The following is a 15,689-nucleotide window of genomic DNA, read 5'->3' as shown; positions in this document are numbered from 1 at the left end:
TAATAAAGCAATTTTCTCCAAGTGAGATGATGAGTTACTGAGAACTATATGAGATGAACCTTTATCTCAGCCCTCACAAGTTATTAATAATTAAACTAAATGTGGTGATGTGATGTTCACAGCTGCATCTTGTTTTAAGCATTAACACGAATGTGGGCTCACACACAAACACAAAGCCAGTCCGACTGTTTAGAGCTTGGAAGATGCAGAGAAAGAGAAACTCTGCACAGGTGCCAACAGTCACAAACCACACACACGTGTGGGAGCACTTGTTGAAGGGCTCCCGGCCAGGTGGTGATGGAGCAGCTGGGTGGAGTTTATGCAATGCTTTTAAAAGCTGCCAGCTCTGAGTCAGAGGTAGAAACATCGGCCAACAACAACAAAACCAGAAACCAGGACCTGAGAAGGGCAGTTTCACCGGAACAAACCACCGGGCAGCGTATGGTTTTAACACATGGATCCATTTAATCAGTATAGAACAGGTTAAACTGTTCGATTAAGCGGAGCTTCAGAGCTTCTAGAGACACGAAGCCCGAATCCATTCCAACGTGCGATATGAATTAAAAACAACCACTTTATCTGCTCTGCTGTGGTCGATGTTAAAAATGGGACTGTGATAAATTCTTACATGTCAAATGACAAAACAACACATGGGCAGGTCCCGTGGGACCCGATCAAGTGAGCATGTTAACTTTGTTGGATTGACCCATTAACTGATCCCTGTACTGTCACACGCCTCAGATTTCTGCTCTTGGATTTCTAAAGGTGAGCTTTCATCTTTACTATAGTTTAGTTCTGATGATGAAATGTTCCCAGAAGTCTTCTAGTTTTGTGGCCATCGTGTTCTTAGTGTTTTTCTGCTTGGGTTTAGACACTCAACACAGCACCTTAACCAAAATGCTTTACTTGCCTAAACCCAACCTCAAACACTCATCACACACTATCACTCACATCATATTACCCACTAAATCCTGTGCAACATGCTTCTATTTTTCTTTCATTTAAAATATATGTTACATGATTATGTTTCCTAGAAAAACATAATCACGTTTGAATGAAAGTCATTTTTGGGTTGAGTTACACAAACATCCAGCATTAAACACTAAATTTGACAAGAGTTGTGAAATAGAGTCTTAGTTGAGGCAGCAACACTGGTTCCTGGATAAACTATGATGTCAGTAACAAACACGGTAGCTCAGCTAAAGAGGAACAAGTTCACTGTTGTTGCAGCATTTTATGTTTTTGATACTGGCTGGAAAAATCTACATGAGGACGTGTGGACAACTAGTGAGGGCGTCATCAAATGTTAACAGGCTGAAGGTAACAAAGCTGCGTCTTAACTCTGCACAGCTCAACCTGAGGTCGACGTCATAAGACAGATCACAAGTCACCCACCTCCTCCAGATTTTGGCTCCACAGGGAAAAGTTAAGCACCACGATAACTTCACTCAGCTCCTCAAATCCCTGGAGTCTAACATTTAGCCAACTAACTGCAAATGGAAAATGGTCTAACTGCAAATTGAATGTCGCCTAACAGAGAAGTCTGGTGTGAGAGACGGTAAGAGTAGCAGGTTGAGTTCCTCTAAAATAAAAAAATAAAAAAACTGCTGGAGCAGCAGCTTCTTTAAAGTTCACGATTTGAGAATAATCTGCAGGAGGAGCTGAATGGATGTGTGTCCTTCAGGTTTTCAATAAAACAAATGTCACAGATCTTGAATTTTCTTTTTTCTCACGGCTCAGGAGGTTTAGCAGAAGAGAGTCTGCAGCGAAGCTGTGTGTGTGTGTGTGTGTGTGTGTGTGTGTTTCCTTCCCTGGCAGATATGGAGCATCTTGGCTGGATCTCTCTTTTCTCCTCACATCTCAATCCCTGCAGGCCTATTGTTGCTAGCCACAACCATATACACACTTCAAAACAAACCCATAAAACAACATCAGATCATTACCAAACACGCAATAGCTCTCTCTCTCTCTCACGCACACCCACACACACACACACCCACACACCCACACACCCACACACACACACACCCACACACCCACACACACACACACACACACACACACACACACACACACACACACACTCTCTCTCTCTCTCTCTCTCGACTCAGCTGAACATCTTGTTTTGTTTTTAATAAAGCTGTCATAAAGTTGTGAAGCTCTGCTGTTTTTCACAAACTCTACCATCAGCAGACTGAGAGAATAAAGCAAATGACAGATTCAGGGACTCTCAGGGGTCCCCGAGGGGCCCTTTAGGGTGTCCTTTCAAAATGAGGAACAATATAGGAAGGGAATCTTTCGGGCTTATGAATTAATAAAACTTAACAAATTTAGAAATGCTAACCTTTAGCACACTACGTAAGTGAAGACGCTGACAGTGACACAGCAGGAGGGGTTCTCCATGTCATGGAGGAGCTCAGTACCTGTACAAACACGTCACCTGATTCACTTTTGCAGCTTTTAGTCGTGAGTTGGTTTGAGTGCTACAGTATATTCACACAGTGTTTTCTGCTGTAGCTGGGGATGTTATGCTTTCAGGTTGTCCATCCCACTCTCATGAACCTGGCATCCGAGGGACTCAAGGCGCCAAGGAAAGGATTCAATTTTGGTTAATTGTAATGTCATAGGTCAAAAGTTCACCTCATCTCAGCAAAACCTGGAAGGAATGTCATTACACCTGGCACAAACACTGAGAAACCTGCATATAAACTGCACTGTGACTGGTTGTTGGAGGCATATGATGGTAAATCACTGTAAATTCAATGTCGATAATTGTGTTCTCGATAATTATCTTCCTGTGTGCCAAAGTTTGCACAGTCACTGCTGACCCACTGTAGTTTTGTGTAGCATTAAAGTGTCTCAGGATGGGACAGACAAACCGGACACGTACTGCAGAGGACATGAGTTTCATTACAACTCTAAATGATTTTGAAGCATTTATTCTAATGATACATTTGGGTGCTTCAGTTCTCACTTCATTACTCGTGTCCAAGAGTTGTAAAATACCAAATAATCATCAAAATGAAGTAGTCATGTCCTCAGGTTGTCGTCAATCACCTTCAGAGGAAACGATGGCAAGGCGATACCAATGAAGGAAAATGAGGAGTAAGTGGACAAAGGAATAAACAGGAAGAAAACAAAAGAAGAAAAGAGATGGAGCAGCAGAAGGGAGAAGGTTCAGGCTGACCGGACCCCTCCCCTCTCCTGAGGGGGATAACACAGGCGCTGCATCTCCGCTTTATCAGCAGCGACCACATTCACAACGCATGAAGATGAATCTGTGGAGGGGTTCGCAGCCACCCTGACGAGCAGCGGGAGCCAATGACGCAGCGGGAGACGAGTAATCCTCAGCCGCTCGTATCACAGGACTCCAAAGACAGCAACTGGATAAGGATTAATGGAGAAGCCAGGCTGCCCAGTTTACAGATACACACAGAAAATAATTCTCCCTTTTTTCCGTCTGCATTCTGTGTGGCTGCTGTGATCCTGCTCCATTATTTGTCGAGAGACAAATAAAACCATCACCTTGTTTTTTCTTTTGTTTCCCCCCCAGCTGTGAGAACTTGAAATAACAACACAGCCCTCAATTACAAAGAATTAACACAAGAATAAGTTGCTGAAAATTTGTATGATAGATCAAGTATTACGGCGTGAAGAGGGAGTTGCTCCCAGCATACAGAGCAGCTCCTGAAGCACGAGTTATCTGAATAAGTAACGATGGGATGTAACACGGCTGAATTCCTATATGACTCAATGCAAAGAGCTCAGGGCCACAGACGAGGTCTTCTACTGAGACTGTGAGCTGTTGTTTACTGTGACAGAGAATCAGTCTGGCACAGCTGGGCTCAGACAGGTAGACAGCTTCCTCCAGGTAAATGAGGACCTTACAACCCCACACTGCAACCCTGACAAATCGACTGTCGGCATCAAAGTAAACTCGTTATTGAAGACTGATGATTCGGCCCAAAACAGCACGATTCAGCATGTAATGTAGTAGAGAAAAGGATCATCTGCCCTCTGTAACATTAGGCAATGAACATGTGCAGTGAAGGAAAATCAGGACACTGGTGTTTGTGCATGTTTTAGCAGCCAGACGCTGTATCCCGGCATCATTAGGACCTTTTTATGTACTGCTGGCTAAATAAAATTAAAAAGTAAGTTCTTTATCCTAAAATAGCTGTAGGTCTGAAGCCTTCTACTAAATAGTAAATCAGATGATGCCTGATGCACACCACCGTTCATTCGCAAAGTGAGTTTCTTCTCTGAGATCAGTGGAACTGGAAAACTGTCCTTAAGTCCCTGTACCTGTCCCTAGGTTGATCCACTGTGGTTCATCTGTAATACAGCGCCACCTGGATGCAGGTTGGGGAACAAAGAGTAACAGTCCGTCTCTATCATTTCAGCAGATTCTTTAACATGCATTTGTTGCATGATATGACAATGACCCTACTGGCAGGTGGAGCAGAGACCTAGTAGCCAATATCTGAAGTGGGTGTTCGAACCATCTCTCTCCTCTCTCCCCAGAGTTTCTGCAAATCAAGTTCCAACTGTGCCTGTACATAAAGTTCTTGTTTTGCTTTGAAGATGGCTCAGATATAGAACATTTCTCAGGAATAGAGTCAATAAGAAAATTGGATAAATTAAGGGTTCTCAAACATGCATTCGGGAAAAGAAAGTAAAAAGACAAATGCTACTAATATGTTAAGATCAGGAAGTGATAATCCCTAATTATATGATCACAGGAGAAATAAGTCATAGGACACGTCTGAAAATCGAAGTGAATCATTCTCCAATTGAGAAACTCTGCATTCTCCAGACACAAACCTGACCACAGACGTTGGTCTTCGCCCGACAGGCAGACTCCTTTTAGGGCCAAAAGGCTTCTGGCTCTTTGACGTGAGAGTCAGCACAGAAGTTCCTCAACAACAGAGCAGTTTGTGAGGCAGCCAACGCTGTAGCAGTCCGTCTGTCTCACACATACACGCCGTCAGACGCAGAGTGAATATAGACGCGCACTTACTGATTCTGAGAGCTATTTAGCATCTGCTCATCAGTCAGCAGGTTCAGAATGATGCCATAAAAGCAGATCAAGTATTCTGTCCTGTGACGGTGTGAATGACAGTGACGCGGGCAGGTGGAGGGCACCGACTCTTGGTAACCAGCATGTTAATGTTCTGCTGACTGGTTTCAGCAGCTTTTGAGGAATTCCAATGACTTCTTCACATCTAGCATCATCAACACATCAGTGAGTTCACTTGATGGATTAGCACAGACATTCATTCCTTTGTCTGTATCCGCAGGTGCTGGTAGTTTGCATTCGATTATTCTACACGACTGATGTTAATGTTGAACATTTATTCTGACCAAATAATAGCATAGCTGTGTCTGAGAAGCATCACTGTGTAAACACATTCAGTGGCAGAGAGATGGGTATCAGTGTGCAGGAATATCCACAGACTTAAACACTCACACTTCACTGCACATTTACAACACATGAATACATGCATGAACGACGGCCCCATGTTGCACACTCAACTGTTTTTCCTTGGTGGGAAAATGAAAAGAATAAAATAGAGAATATTTGAAATGTTGAACGACGGACAGTGTTCCTACATCGAGAATCAATTCTGATGCACATAATGAACACGAGTAATCCCAGAACGACCAAAACCACTTTCAGCCTGAACAGAAACTTACCGAAACGTACATTCTTATTTCTTTAAGAAGGATGCTCATGTATTTACCTGAGGACAATCGTGCTGAATCTAGCAGCACAAAAAGGGAAGGCTCGGTCCTGAAGTGCATTACTGATGGCCTGATGAACAATCGGATCCCCAAGCTCCCAGTTTGTTCGTTTTCAGCATATTGAAGCTCACTCCGTCTTTCTCTTGTTATTTTGCACCAACCGCTCAGACTATCCCCGAGTCAAAACTAATAAAACAGTGAAAAAGAGGACATGAAAAATGTATTAGACGGTCGTGAGCAGATACAGGAACTCGATATTTCATGGAAAGGCGAGTGAGTCACATTATGTAGAATTCCAGCACGCCGCAGCTATAAAAGAGGTTTTACAATGAGTCAAGAGAATCAGTGGGCATTAGTGGAAACTGAAGCTGCACTAAACAACATGAACCTGACAACAAGAGGTGTTTCAGTGTCTCTCAGCAGCTTGGTTAAGTCATAACAATCGGCTGTTTCCAGCTACTGTAACAAGCTCTAAAAACACAGACACGACCAGCACTAAATGGCAGAAGGACGAAGTTTCTTTGGCATCATCCGACCTCCTGTAGTGAGTTGTAGTGATGCTAAAAGTATCAGTAGACACACAGCGGAGATGTCCATCGGCCATGTCCCCGATGATTACGACAGTTAAAGCAACGAGGTGGCACATTAAACCAACAGTCTGCATATGGATGTTGGATGGGTCGACAACGTGCAGGACTTTCACCACAGGAGACAGACATTTGAGTTCAGGAAGTACTTATTTCATTTAACTCAACCAAACTGTTGTGTCGACAGCTGTTTCTGATGATGCCATCATTCCCACGGTGTCAGAGTGCTGTAGCATCGGAGAGGCCAAACGACCTCCTCAAATGTTATTTAGTGTCTGCACTACTGACACCAAGCTTTTAATCAGCGTTCATGTATAAAAACAATGGAAATAGAAATTGCAATAAATATGGAAAAACAATCCTCTTGGCATCATTTGCTAATGGACAACCCTCTTGGAGAAACTCCAAATCCATCAGCTGCATTTCTAGAAATAAACTAAACTGCTCCAACAGTTGAATTTTTCATTTCTAATGGTGACGCGAGCTCATTCATCCAACCACTTGAAAAAAGAAAAATGCATGTTCTCAGGTTGAAGCTGGAGGGAAAATGAGGTCTGTTTAGACCAATGTTGCACAAGGTGACTTGCTGCTGTGTGCCTAACCAACACATTGATGCTGTCCTGCATTGTCCCAACCAATCTGTGTCCAGCTCTGTTATCACATCCTCCCACATGATGGGAAAAGTAGCTAAAAGAAAACTGTCATTTTTCCCCCTGGTAGTGAACCAGAAAGTTATTCAGACATAGAAACGATGCCAGAATCCAGGGAGTTTCGATAGATATGTAAAGGAACATAACCTCCATGCAGGTAGGCACACGTGCTGGAAGAAGCTCCAGCTGTGAAACAGCAGCAGCAGCAGTCAGATCCTGCACAGAAAGGAGCTTTGCTGGGGTTCGGGTTTGGTCTGTTTTACAGCAGATAATGTGCGAACGACAACACAAATCACGCAGCATGAGGTGGAATAATGACGCAGCAGGTGTGTTAATTAAAACAATAAGACGAGCTAATCAGCTCCCAAGCACCAAAAGGCACCGGATGATTTGGTGACAGGTGAAACTTTTCATTTCCCGGCGGCTGGAACAGACACAGATTGAAGTGTCTGTGTGTTAAATAGTTTGTGAGAGGACAAAGCTGATACCATCTCAATCTGAGATCCAAGGATTTGAGGTTAGACAAACAAATGGAAAACTGCAGGAAAGGACACAATATCATGGACTCTGTACCAACGCTCAGAATAAATACTACCTTAAACAATCTGTGGTTTTCAGTCAGAGAGGTTTTACCAACCCCGTTTAAAAACTAAAGTCTGATCTGTTTGTTCACTCCAACCTTTACCCCAAACTTTGTCTGTGCTACTGAGGAGGGCGCCACGTTATCGAAATGCTCAATGTCATACAAACATGTCGTCTGGATTTGAAATACAGCCAGACTAAGTTTTCTCTTAGCAGCAGAAATATGATATTATACTATTCCTATTAATAATGAATTACAGTAGTACAGTGGACATCGCTTTGCTTCTAATTGTAGAAGAAGAAGCAGTTTCAGAGATTTCTCTTATGTATGAAGTAAAGGAGACATCCTGGTGAGAGATGACTCACAGTGTCACCATTATTTCATCTAGGGTAAGAATGTGATTAGACATCAGGTCTCTGAGGTTTTTAGGACCAAACTAAATAACGTCTTCAGCAAAGAGTTGTTGAAATGATTCAAATCAAAGAATAAACTGTTGTAGGTAGAAAGGGAATGAGGAGTGAAAACTTGTTTGTTGCATCTTTAACAAACAGACTCTCTGAGCTGCAGGACACCCTGCTGCTCCAAGAAAGCAGAATCATTTCAGATAAGCCCCTTTCCTCTGCTGTGTCATGGTTTGCTGCCACACCCTCCTCTGAAAATCTACAGCCAGGCGATTAGAAAAGCAGCCGTTCAGGTGGCCTTCTTCCTCTCCTTTTGCTTCCTCTGGAAGCCGCTAAAGCACATTTCTTCCAAGATAATAAAAGTAACACAATAAATACTGTGGAATATGGGCTTCTGCGGACATCACATTTTGCTCTTTTCACTCCGTTTCCTTTTCAAAGCCCTCTCCCTGCTTCTATACAACCTCAGGTGCCTTTCACTGTGCAGATAGAGGCGGCTGTTTTTTCACCTCATCAACACAGACGGTCACTTCTCAAAAACCAATGTGTTGTGCACAAATTCACAAACTGAATAGCAGAAGAGTACATCTAAAATTCTCTGGACAAATGTGTAGAAGACACGGTGAGGGCTTTAGTTTGATGGAGACATTTTCACAGTGAGCGCAGGACAAACACGAAGCAGTTAATGATAAATTCCAGATGAGAAGTAAAACTAAGTTAAATCTGTGAACCACACTTCCAAAATCAGCCCAGAGCAGACGTGAAGTCACATTTCTCTCATGCTGCACGTATACTCTGATGTTTTGAGCGCAGGTAAACTCGATTCTCTCAGTAATCTGGTTTCTCTCAATAATCTGGTTTCTCTCATTAACCTGGTTTCTCTCATTAATCTAGTTACTCTCATAAATCTGTTTTCTGTCAATAATCTGATTCCTCTCATTAATCTGGTTTCTCTCAATAATCTGGTTTCTCTTATTAACCTGGTTTCTCTCATTAACCTGGTTTCTCTCATTAACCTGGTTTCTCTCAATAATCTGGTTCCTCTCATTAACCTGGTGTCTCTCAATAATCTGGTTTCTCTTATTAACCTGGTTTCTCTCAATAATCTGGTTTCTCTTATTAACCTGGTTTCTCTCGGTAACCTGGTTTCTCTCATTAACCTGGTTTCTCTCATTAACCTGGTGTCTCTCAATAATCTGGTTTCTCTTGGTAACCTGGTTTCTCTCATTAACCTGGTTTCTCTCAATAATCTGGTTTCTCTCAGTAACCTGGTTTCTCTCGGTAACCTGGTTTCTCTCATTAACCTGGTTTCTCTCATTAACCTGGTTTCTCTCATTAACCTGGTTTCTCTCATTAACCTGGTTTCTCTCATTAACCTGGTTTCTCTCAATAATCTGGTTTCTCTCAGTAACCTGGTTTCTCTCGGTAACCTGGTTTCTCTCATTAACCTGGTTTCTCTCAATAATCTGGTTTCTCTCAGTAACCTGGTTTCTCTCAGTAACCTGGTTTCTCTCATTAACCTGGTTTCTCTCATTAACCTGGTTTCTCTCATTAACCTGGTGTCTCTCAATAATCTGGTTTCTCTTGGTAACCTGGTTTCTCTCATTAACCTGGTTTCTCTCAATAATCTGGTTTCTCTCAGTAACCTGGTTTCTCTCGGTAACCTGGTTTCTCTCATTAACCTGGTTTCTCTCATTAACCTGGTTTCTCTTATTAACCTGGTTTCTCTCAATAATCTGGTTTCTCTCAATAGTCTGGTTTCTCTCAGTAATCTGGTTTCTCTCATTAACTTGGTTCCTCTCAATAATCTGGTTCCTCTCATTAACCTGGTTTCTCTCAGTAACCTGGTTTCTCTCAGTAACCTGGTTTCTCTCAGTAACCTGGTTTCTCTCATTAACCTGGTTTCTCTTGGTAACCTGGTTTCTCTCATTAACCTGGTTTCTCTCAGTAACCTGGTTTCTCTCAGTAATCTGGTTTCTCTCATTAACCTGGTTTCTCTCGGTAACCTGGTTTCTCTCATTAACCTGGTTTCTCTCATTAACCTGGTTTCTCTCATTAACCTGGTTTCTCTCATTAACCTGGTTTCTCTCATTAACCTGGTTTCTCTCATTAACCTGGTTTCTCTCATTAACCTGGTTTCTCTTGGTAACCTGGTTTCTCTTGGTAACATTGGTAATGTTCTTGCTGCTTGTTGTTGTCTTTATTGCCTGCTGTTCTTCTCTCTCTTTTTTTCCCCACTCTCCCCAACCGGTCGAGGCAGATGGCCGCCCACTATGAGCCTGGTTCTGCTGGAGGTTTCTTCCTCTAAATGGAGTTTTTCCTCCCCACTGTTGCCTAAATCTTGCTCAAATGGGATTGTTGGGTTTTCTCTATAATTTTTTGAATAAATATTTTCTGTAAGGTCTTAAACCTTAAACACTGTAAAGTGCATTGAGATAACTTCTGTTGTAAATTGGCGCTATACAAATAAAACTGAATTGAAAATTTAATTGAATTAACCCGGTTTCTCTCAGTAACCTGGTTTCTCGAGTTCACGTAAAGCACTGATTACGTGATTAAAAACCACCTCAGCTCCCATGTCCCTGGTACTTCTGGTACTGGTCTGCACACTGGGTCTGACACTGACATAAAGTGCTCGTGTTCTCCTGCCTACGCTGCTTTTCTCCCTGCTACCTTCAGAATATTCCAACCTCAGACAGCGGTACCCCTCTGCACATGGACAAAGTTTACTTATTTTAGGCTGTGTGAAAGCGCCCTGACTTCCTTCTTTTCTCCTCGGGGCCTATCGTAGCTGTGAGACATCAGGCTTCTGTTGTCCACATTGTAACACAGAGCAAGACCCGACTGTGCTGAAGCTAACGCGTGGGTTTTGGGTCTTGTCAGACTTGCTCTTGCACAGTGTCAGACAGTAGAGCCTGTGCTCGTTAGCCTGGAGACACTGTTCTGCTGCCTGTGGAGGGACTCTCTGTGGCAGTTTGTCGAAAAGTTACACAACAGCTAGAATTTGAAAACCTGATAAAGAGGCCAGTGAGGATTTACAGCGAGGCGAAGCTCGGACCGAGGCGGCGGCTGATACAACCCCACCCTCCAACTTTGTGGGAGACTGTTTATTTTGCGGTCTGCGGTGTTTAAAGGCTGTGGTTCATTCACACTCTTCCTCACATCCCTCTGCACTTTGGATAGATGATAACACACGACACCCCCCCTTCATGATTCATTCTGCTGCTTCCGCCCCAAAACAGATTAATTCACCACACAAGTTGCAAGACCAAGACTGTGTGTGTTTGAAAGCTGATGATAAAGAGTCTGTGAGTGTGAATGTGTGTGACAGTGTTCTCCTCTTTCCGTCTAAGCTGCAGAGACTCGAAGGTCTGAGTGTCGTGCTGCAGGTTCCCACCCCAGTCTCCTCACTGGGCTGTTTAACTTGGCCCGTCTCTGATCACTAGAGAATAAACAGCAGCCTTCACATCGATTCCTTCTATCACATTTGGCTCAGAGCCTCAGTGTATCTCTGCTTTCTAATTTTCACTTTTAATCATCTTTATCCTTGAGCTGAAGTTAAACAACCTCACATAATAAAGTGGTTACTTTATTATGTGAGGTTGTTTAACTTTATCAAAGACTCTGGCAGAATAAACCAGCAGGTTCCTCGACTCCTTCGGACAGAAACACGCTCTGACTGTTTTGCATTATACTTTTTTTCAGCTTGTAAATTCACTGCCCTCTCTCTCAGCTTCCTTGTTGGCTTTTAAAGGTTAATTCTTCAAACAGCGGTGACAAATGCAAAGATGTAAAATTCAAACATTACAGTCACACTGGTGCTGCTGTAACACTAGATCAGCAGAATCACAGTCATCCACAGATTATAACGTGTTTCTGATGATGATGTCCTCTGACATCATCTTCACTTATAACAAAACCAACAACTAATTTACAGGGAAGGATTTTTCTAAAGTCTGAGCTTTATAAGAGAATAAGCTCTGTCTGAGCAGACATCTCCTCTTCTGGATTAAATTCCAATTAGCATCTGGCTACGGGAGAATTTCTAGAGATCCTGTCATATTGATGATAAGTTCATCCAGGAGTGAGGAAAAAGTTACTGCAAAGTTTACAGAGAGCGTCTGGCACGGCCTGTGTTTGGAAGAGCGCTGCCTGCTGTTTGAATTGAGGACCATGTTTGGGCTCTGACTTATGACGGCTTTTAGGGGGCAGAGTAAATATTAAGACGGCTGATGAAGATTAACGGACAGGAGTGACTCCTCTGGCAAAGTGACTTCAAGACAGCCATCGAGGAAAGAAGTGAGAGAACTGCTTCTGTTTCACAGCCTGGCGGTGATCAAAACGCTTTAAAACTACCTGAAGAGGAAAATCACTGTGACCCTCAGTGGTAATGAATGTACACACCGGGGGCTCAATTATAAATGATGGGGAAGCCCTCAAAGTCCCCAAATCCAGGTTTACCGTTTAGATGTTTGAGGGCAAATGTCAACCATCACAGCTGCATTTGTGTTGACAGGTAGTTGGTGTGATGATGTAGGACTTGAACCACTTGTAATCAGAGACAGTATCAATGTAGGTAAAGAAACTCTCTCTCCAAACCACAACCCTGTGTGTGTCTGTGCGTGTGTGTGTGTGTGTGAAACACAGTCTTACATAATCCATCAGTCTGTAGTGAGCACAGCTGCCCTGACATCATTTGTTGATATAATCCAAACACACACACACACGCACACACACTGATGCAAGTGTACACACAGCTGGTGCTGCGTATCAGCTGCTGCAGAAAAAGCAGAACCAGCAATCTAGGAAAACACACACACACACACACACACACACACTGCTCAGAGAGCCTCTGTAACGTACAGCTGGAGGATTATTTGAATTTTAAAGTGCAGCATCGTGACTAAAAGCCCAGAAACCTGCTGATGAGTGACATATTACACCTTAAATGTTGTGTGTGATTCATTGTCACAGTTTAGACACAATAACTGGTTTTTATTTGGCTCAGTTCTACTTTCAACAAGGACCTTGTTAAAAGTGATGAGGTTCCTACCTGCACACCTTTCCAGCAGTAAGGAGGGAAGCTGGGTCTGAACTTCCTTCACTTCTTCATGTACAATCAGCTGTAACACTATCAGTAGTTTCCAGGAGACGACTGTCTGAAAATCCACAAATTCAAATGATAACTGGTGTTGCCCCCTTTTTAATCTGCCTTCCAGTGTGGTCGGATATCATACTGACCAAACTCTTGTAGCATAACCTGTCTCTTAGCGAGTATACAGTGAGTCATCTTTGGAGGATTAAGGATTAGGGTTAAAGTCGAGTGAAACACCATCGTGTAGCACCGGCTGTCAACTGTTCACGCTTGTACTGCAGCAGACAGAAGCAGTCGGAAGACTTACCACGGGTTTGTAGCCGTGTATAAATAAATGAACGGAACAACAAGAAACAGAAAGACATTTTTAAGATCATTTAGTTAGGGTTAGGTAATCTGTTTAATAATCTGCAGTTCAATTCTTACATCACAGAAGTGCTTTTTAAGTTGATTTAACTTCTGAGCCCTGGATGTCCTACAGCCCGATCAGAAAGACCGCTTTATGTAGGCTGCCTTTTTTATTTGAGCCTACAACCTAAAAAAAGAGGTACGAGCTACCATCTGCATTAAAATATTCTCATAAATGTTTCTGAGGGACATAGACCATCACCACCTAAAAAGGTCACCCAGAGGTCGCAGTCAGGTGCAGCACCGCGGTGCAGCGCTTAGCCCCAAACAAGGTTCTGGGTTCAAACCTTCTCGGTCGACTGAATGACATTTGCATGTTCTCCTCATGCTTGTGTGGGTTTAGGATCCAAAGACCTGCAGCTTAACGGGCGACTCCACTCACCCAAAGGTGTGAGTGATTCAAATCAGAGACAGCATGGAGCACAAGGCTAAAGTGTAAATCCAGCTAGAAAGCTTGAGTGACAGCTAAAACAAGACGGTGAACACGGTGACACACAGCAAACAGTCATTCAAGAAGCAACGTTCACCAAAATTATCCAACTACTTAACATTCACACACTTCCTCACATTTACACCTGACACGTGCTCAGCACATGGGCACAGCAGGCGGGGGTGAAGTGCAGCGTTCAGGGTCATCTTGACATTTTCCCAGCTAGTTCATTGAATTAACCTTCCTGTAATAAGCCCAAACGCACACAGACACCAAATCCAGCTCCAGGAAAACAAACCCCACCAGAAACCAGGACTCTAAATCTATTAAACCCAAAGCGAAACCTTCTGACCTCCCGGGACCTGTGTGATGGAGGGCGACTGCAGATTCCTAGAACTTTCCGAGCGGGACTCCATTTAGCAGCGTGAGTATCAACACATAAGTCACCCTCACAGGGGGCAACCAGCGCTGGAAAACACTGCTGCAATGAGGCGTGAAACCACAAATGAGTCACAGCTACAGTTCACGTGCTACGTGTTATATGAAAGTGCCTTGTCTGAACTTGATGGACAGAAACAAGCCATAGCTGAGCAGGATGTAAGGAGCGAAACATATTAAAATAGTTTTTAGAGGTTAAATTAAATATGAAACATTTTTTTAAACGAACATCACATCTGTTACACTTACTTTTCTCTTTTTGCCTGTTGAGTTCATCACCAAACTGAAGCAGTCATCCATAAAATATTAATGTCATAAACTGTCAAGTTTATTTGCATTTACCAAAAAGCACAAAAGAGAATTCAGTCACTGAATGAACTTTGGCAGCAGGAGAGATGTGTTTTTTATTCATGGTTCCCTGAAGTAGCATGAAGCATAGCTGTCTATCACAGTGCCAGCTGCTGTTGAGGATCAACTGGACCATAAATGGTTCCTGATTTTAATGCTGGCTTCCAGCATTTTTCAGACTGGGCTAAAAAATCTCCAGCTCTAAAGTGAATCTTCAGCTCCAGTATTAGTTTGTTCAGGTCCACCTGCTCTGTGCACTTGTTTCTCATCGGGAGTGACAGAAGCATCGCTGCTAAAGCAGAAAATCAAAGTGGAACTTCAGCATTTTGCATCTGAGTGATAAAGAATCTGTCGCATTTTTAAGTCACTGGATTAGACAGAAGCTGACAATTCCACATTTGCTAATATTAATTTCCTGAATGTCGCAGAAAACCTGTTCCTGATGCCAAACAGCTGATTATTTCTGATCCGAACTCACCCCACAGCCGCCTCTCCCTCACGTTCCTCCAGAAGACATCCCAAGCCTTGTTGGTGGAGTCTTTCACATGCTCACTGAAGGATCTCTGCAGTGAAGTTTTTACCGCCGGGGTCTGAGCCATAGTCCATATGTAGCATATCAACAGTTACATAGTCCCACTGGAGAAAATACCAGCTCTTCTGGAGGGTTGAGAAGCCCAGCGTTCACTGCGTCACGGCTCATACTGAGAGTATGTTTGACTTAAGAGTTCAGCAGAGTGAGAAAGGAGGAGGAGGAGGAGAAGGTGGGGGGTGGGGGGGGGGGGGGGGGCGCTGACACTTGATGCAGAAAGTCTGCATGCAATTTGTGGAAGAGCGCTGGCTCCTCTGTCCCTCAGCTGCTCAGAAAGTAGTTTGTATCTGAGGGAAGTGTGTGTGGAGACTCTGACTTTAGAGTGAGTTTCCAGAAGATGAATGTAGAGCATAGTGTCTTCCTCCTATTCTGTGTTTGTGTGGGAAGCTAAAGGATTTGGTGGCCTAAAGAGAGG

At 43.2% G+C, this 15,689-nt stretch overlaps 1 protein-coding gene across 2 annotated transcripts in view; it reads right to left on the bottom strand.

Annotated features, from left to right (window-relative positions):
* Positions 1-15,385, bottom strand: part of si:dkeyp-23e4.3 (rho GTPase-activating protein 7) — a 70,223-nt gene extending 54,838 nt beyond the window's left edge. For both annotated transcript variants that reach the window (XM_026371142.1, XM_026371143.1), the window contains exon 1: positions 15,164-15,385. In XM_026371142.1, the coding sequence (XP_026226927.1) occupies positions 15,164-15,284 (121 nt within the window). In that variant the 5' untranslated portion in view covers positions 15,285-15,385. The remainder of the gene's footprint in view (positions 1-15,163) is intronic.
* Between the last annotated feature and the right edge of the window lie 304 nt (positions 15,386-15,689).

This window comes from Anabas testudineus, chromosome 14, assembly GCF_900324465.2.
Source record: "Anabas testudineus chromosome 14, fAnaTes1.2, whole genome shotgun sequence".
In the NCBI taxonomy this organism is placed as follows: domain Eukaryota; kingdom Metazoa; phylum Chordata; class Actinopteri; order Anabantiformes; family Anabantidae; genus Anabas; species Anabas testudineus.
The sequence above is the reverse complement of the archived record's forward strand: the minus strand, read 5'-3'. Positions and strand labels throughout refer to the sequence as shown.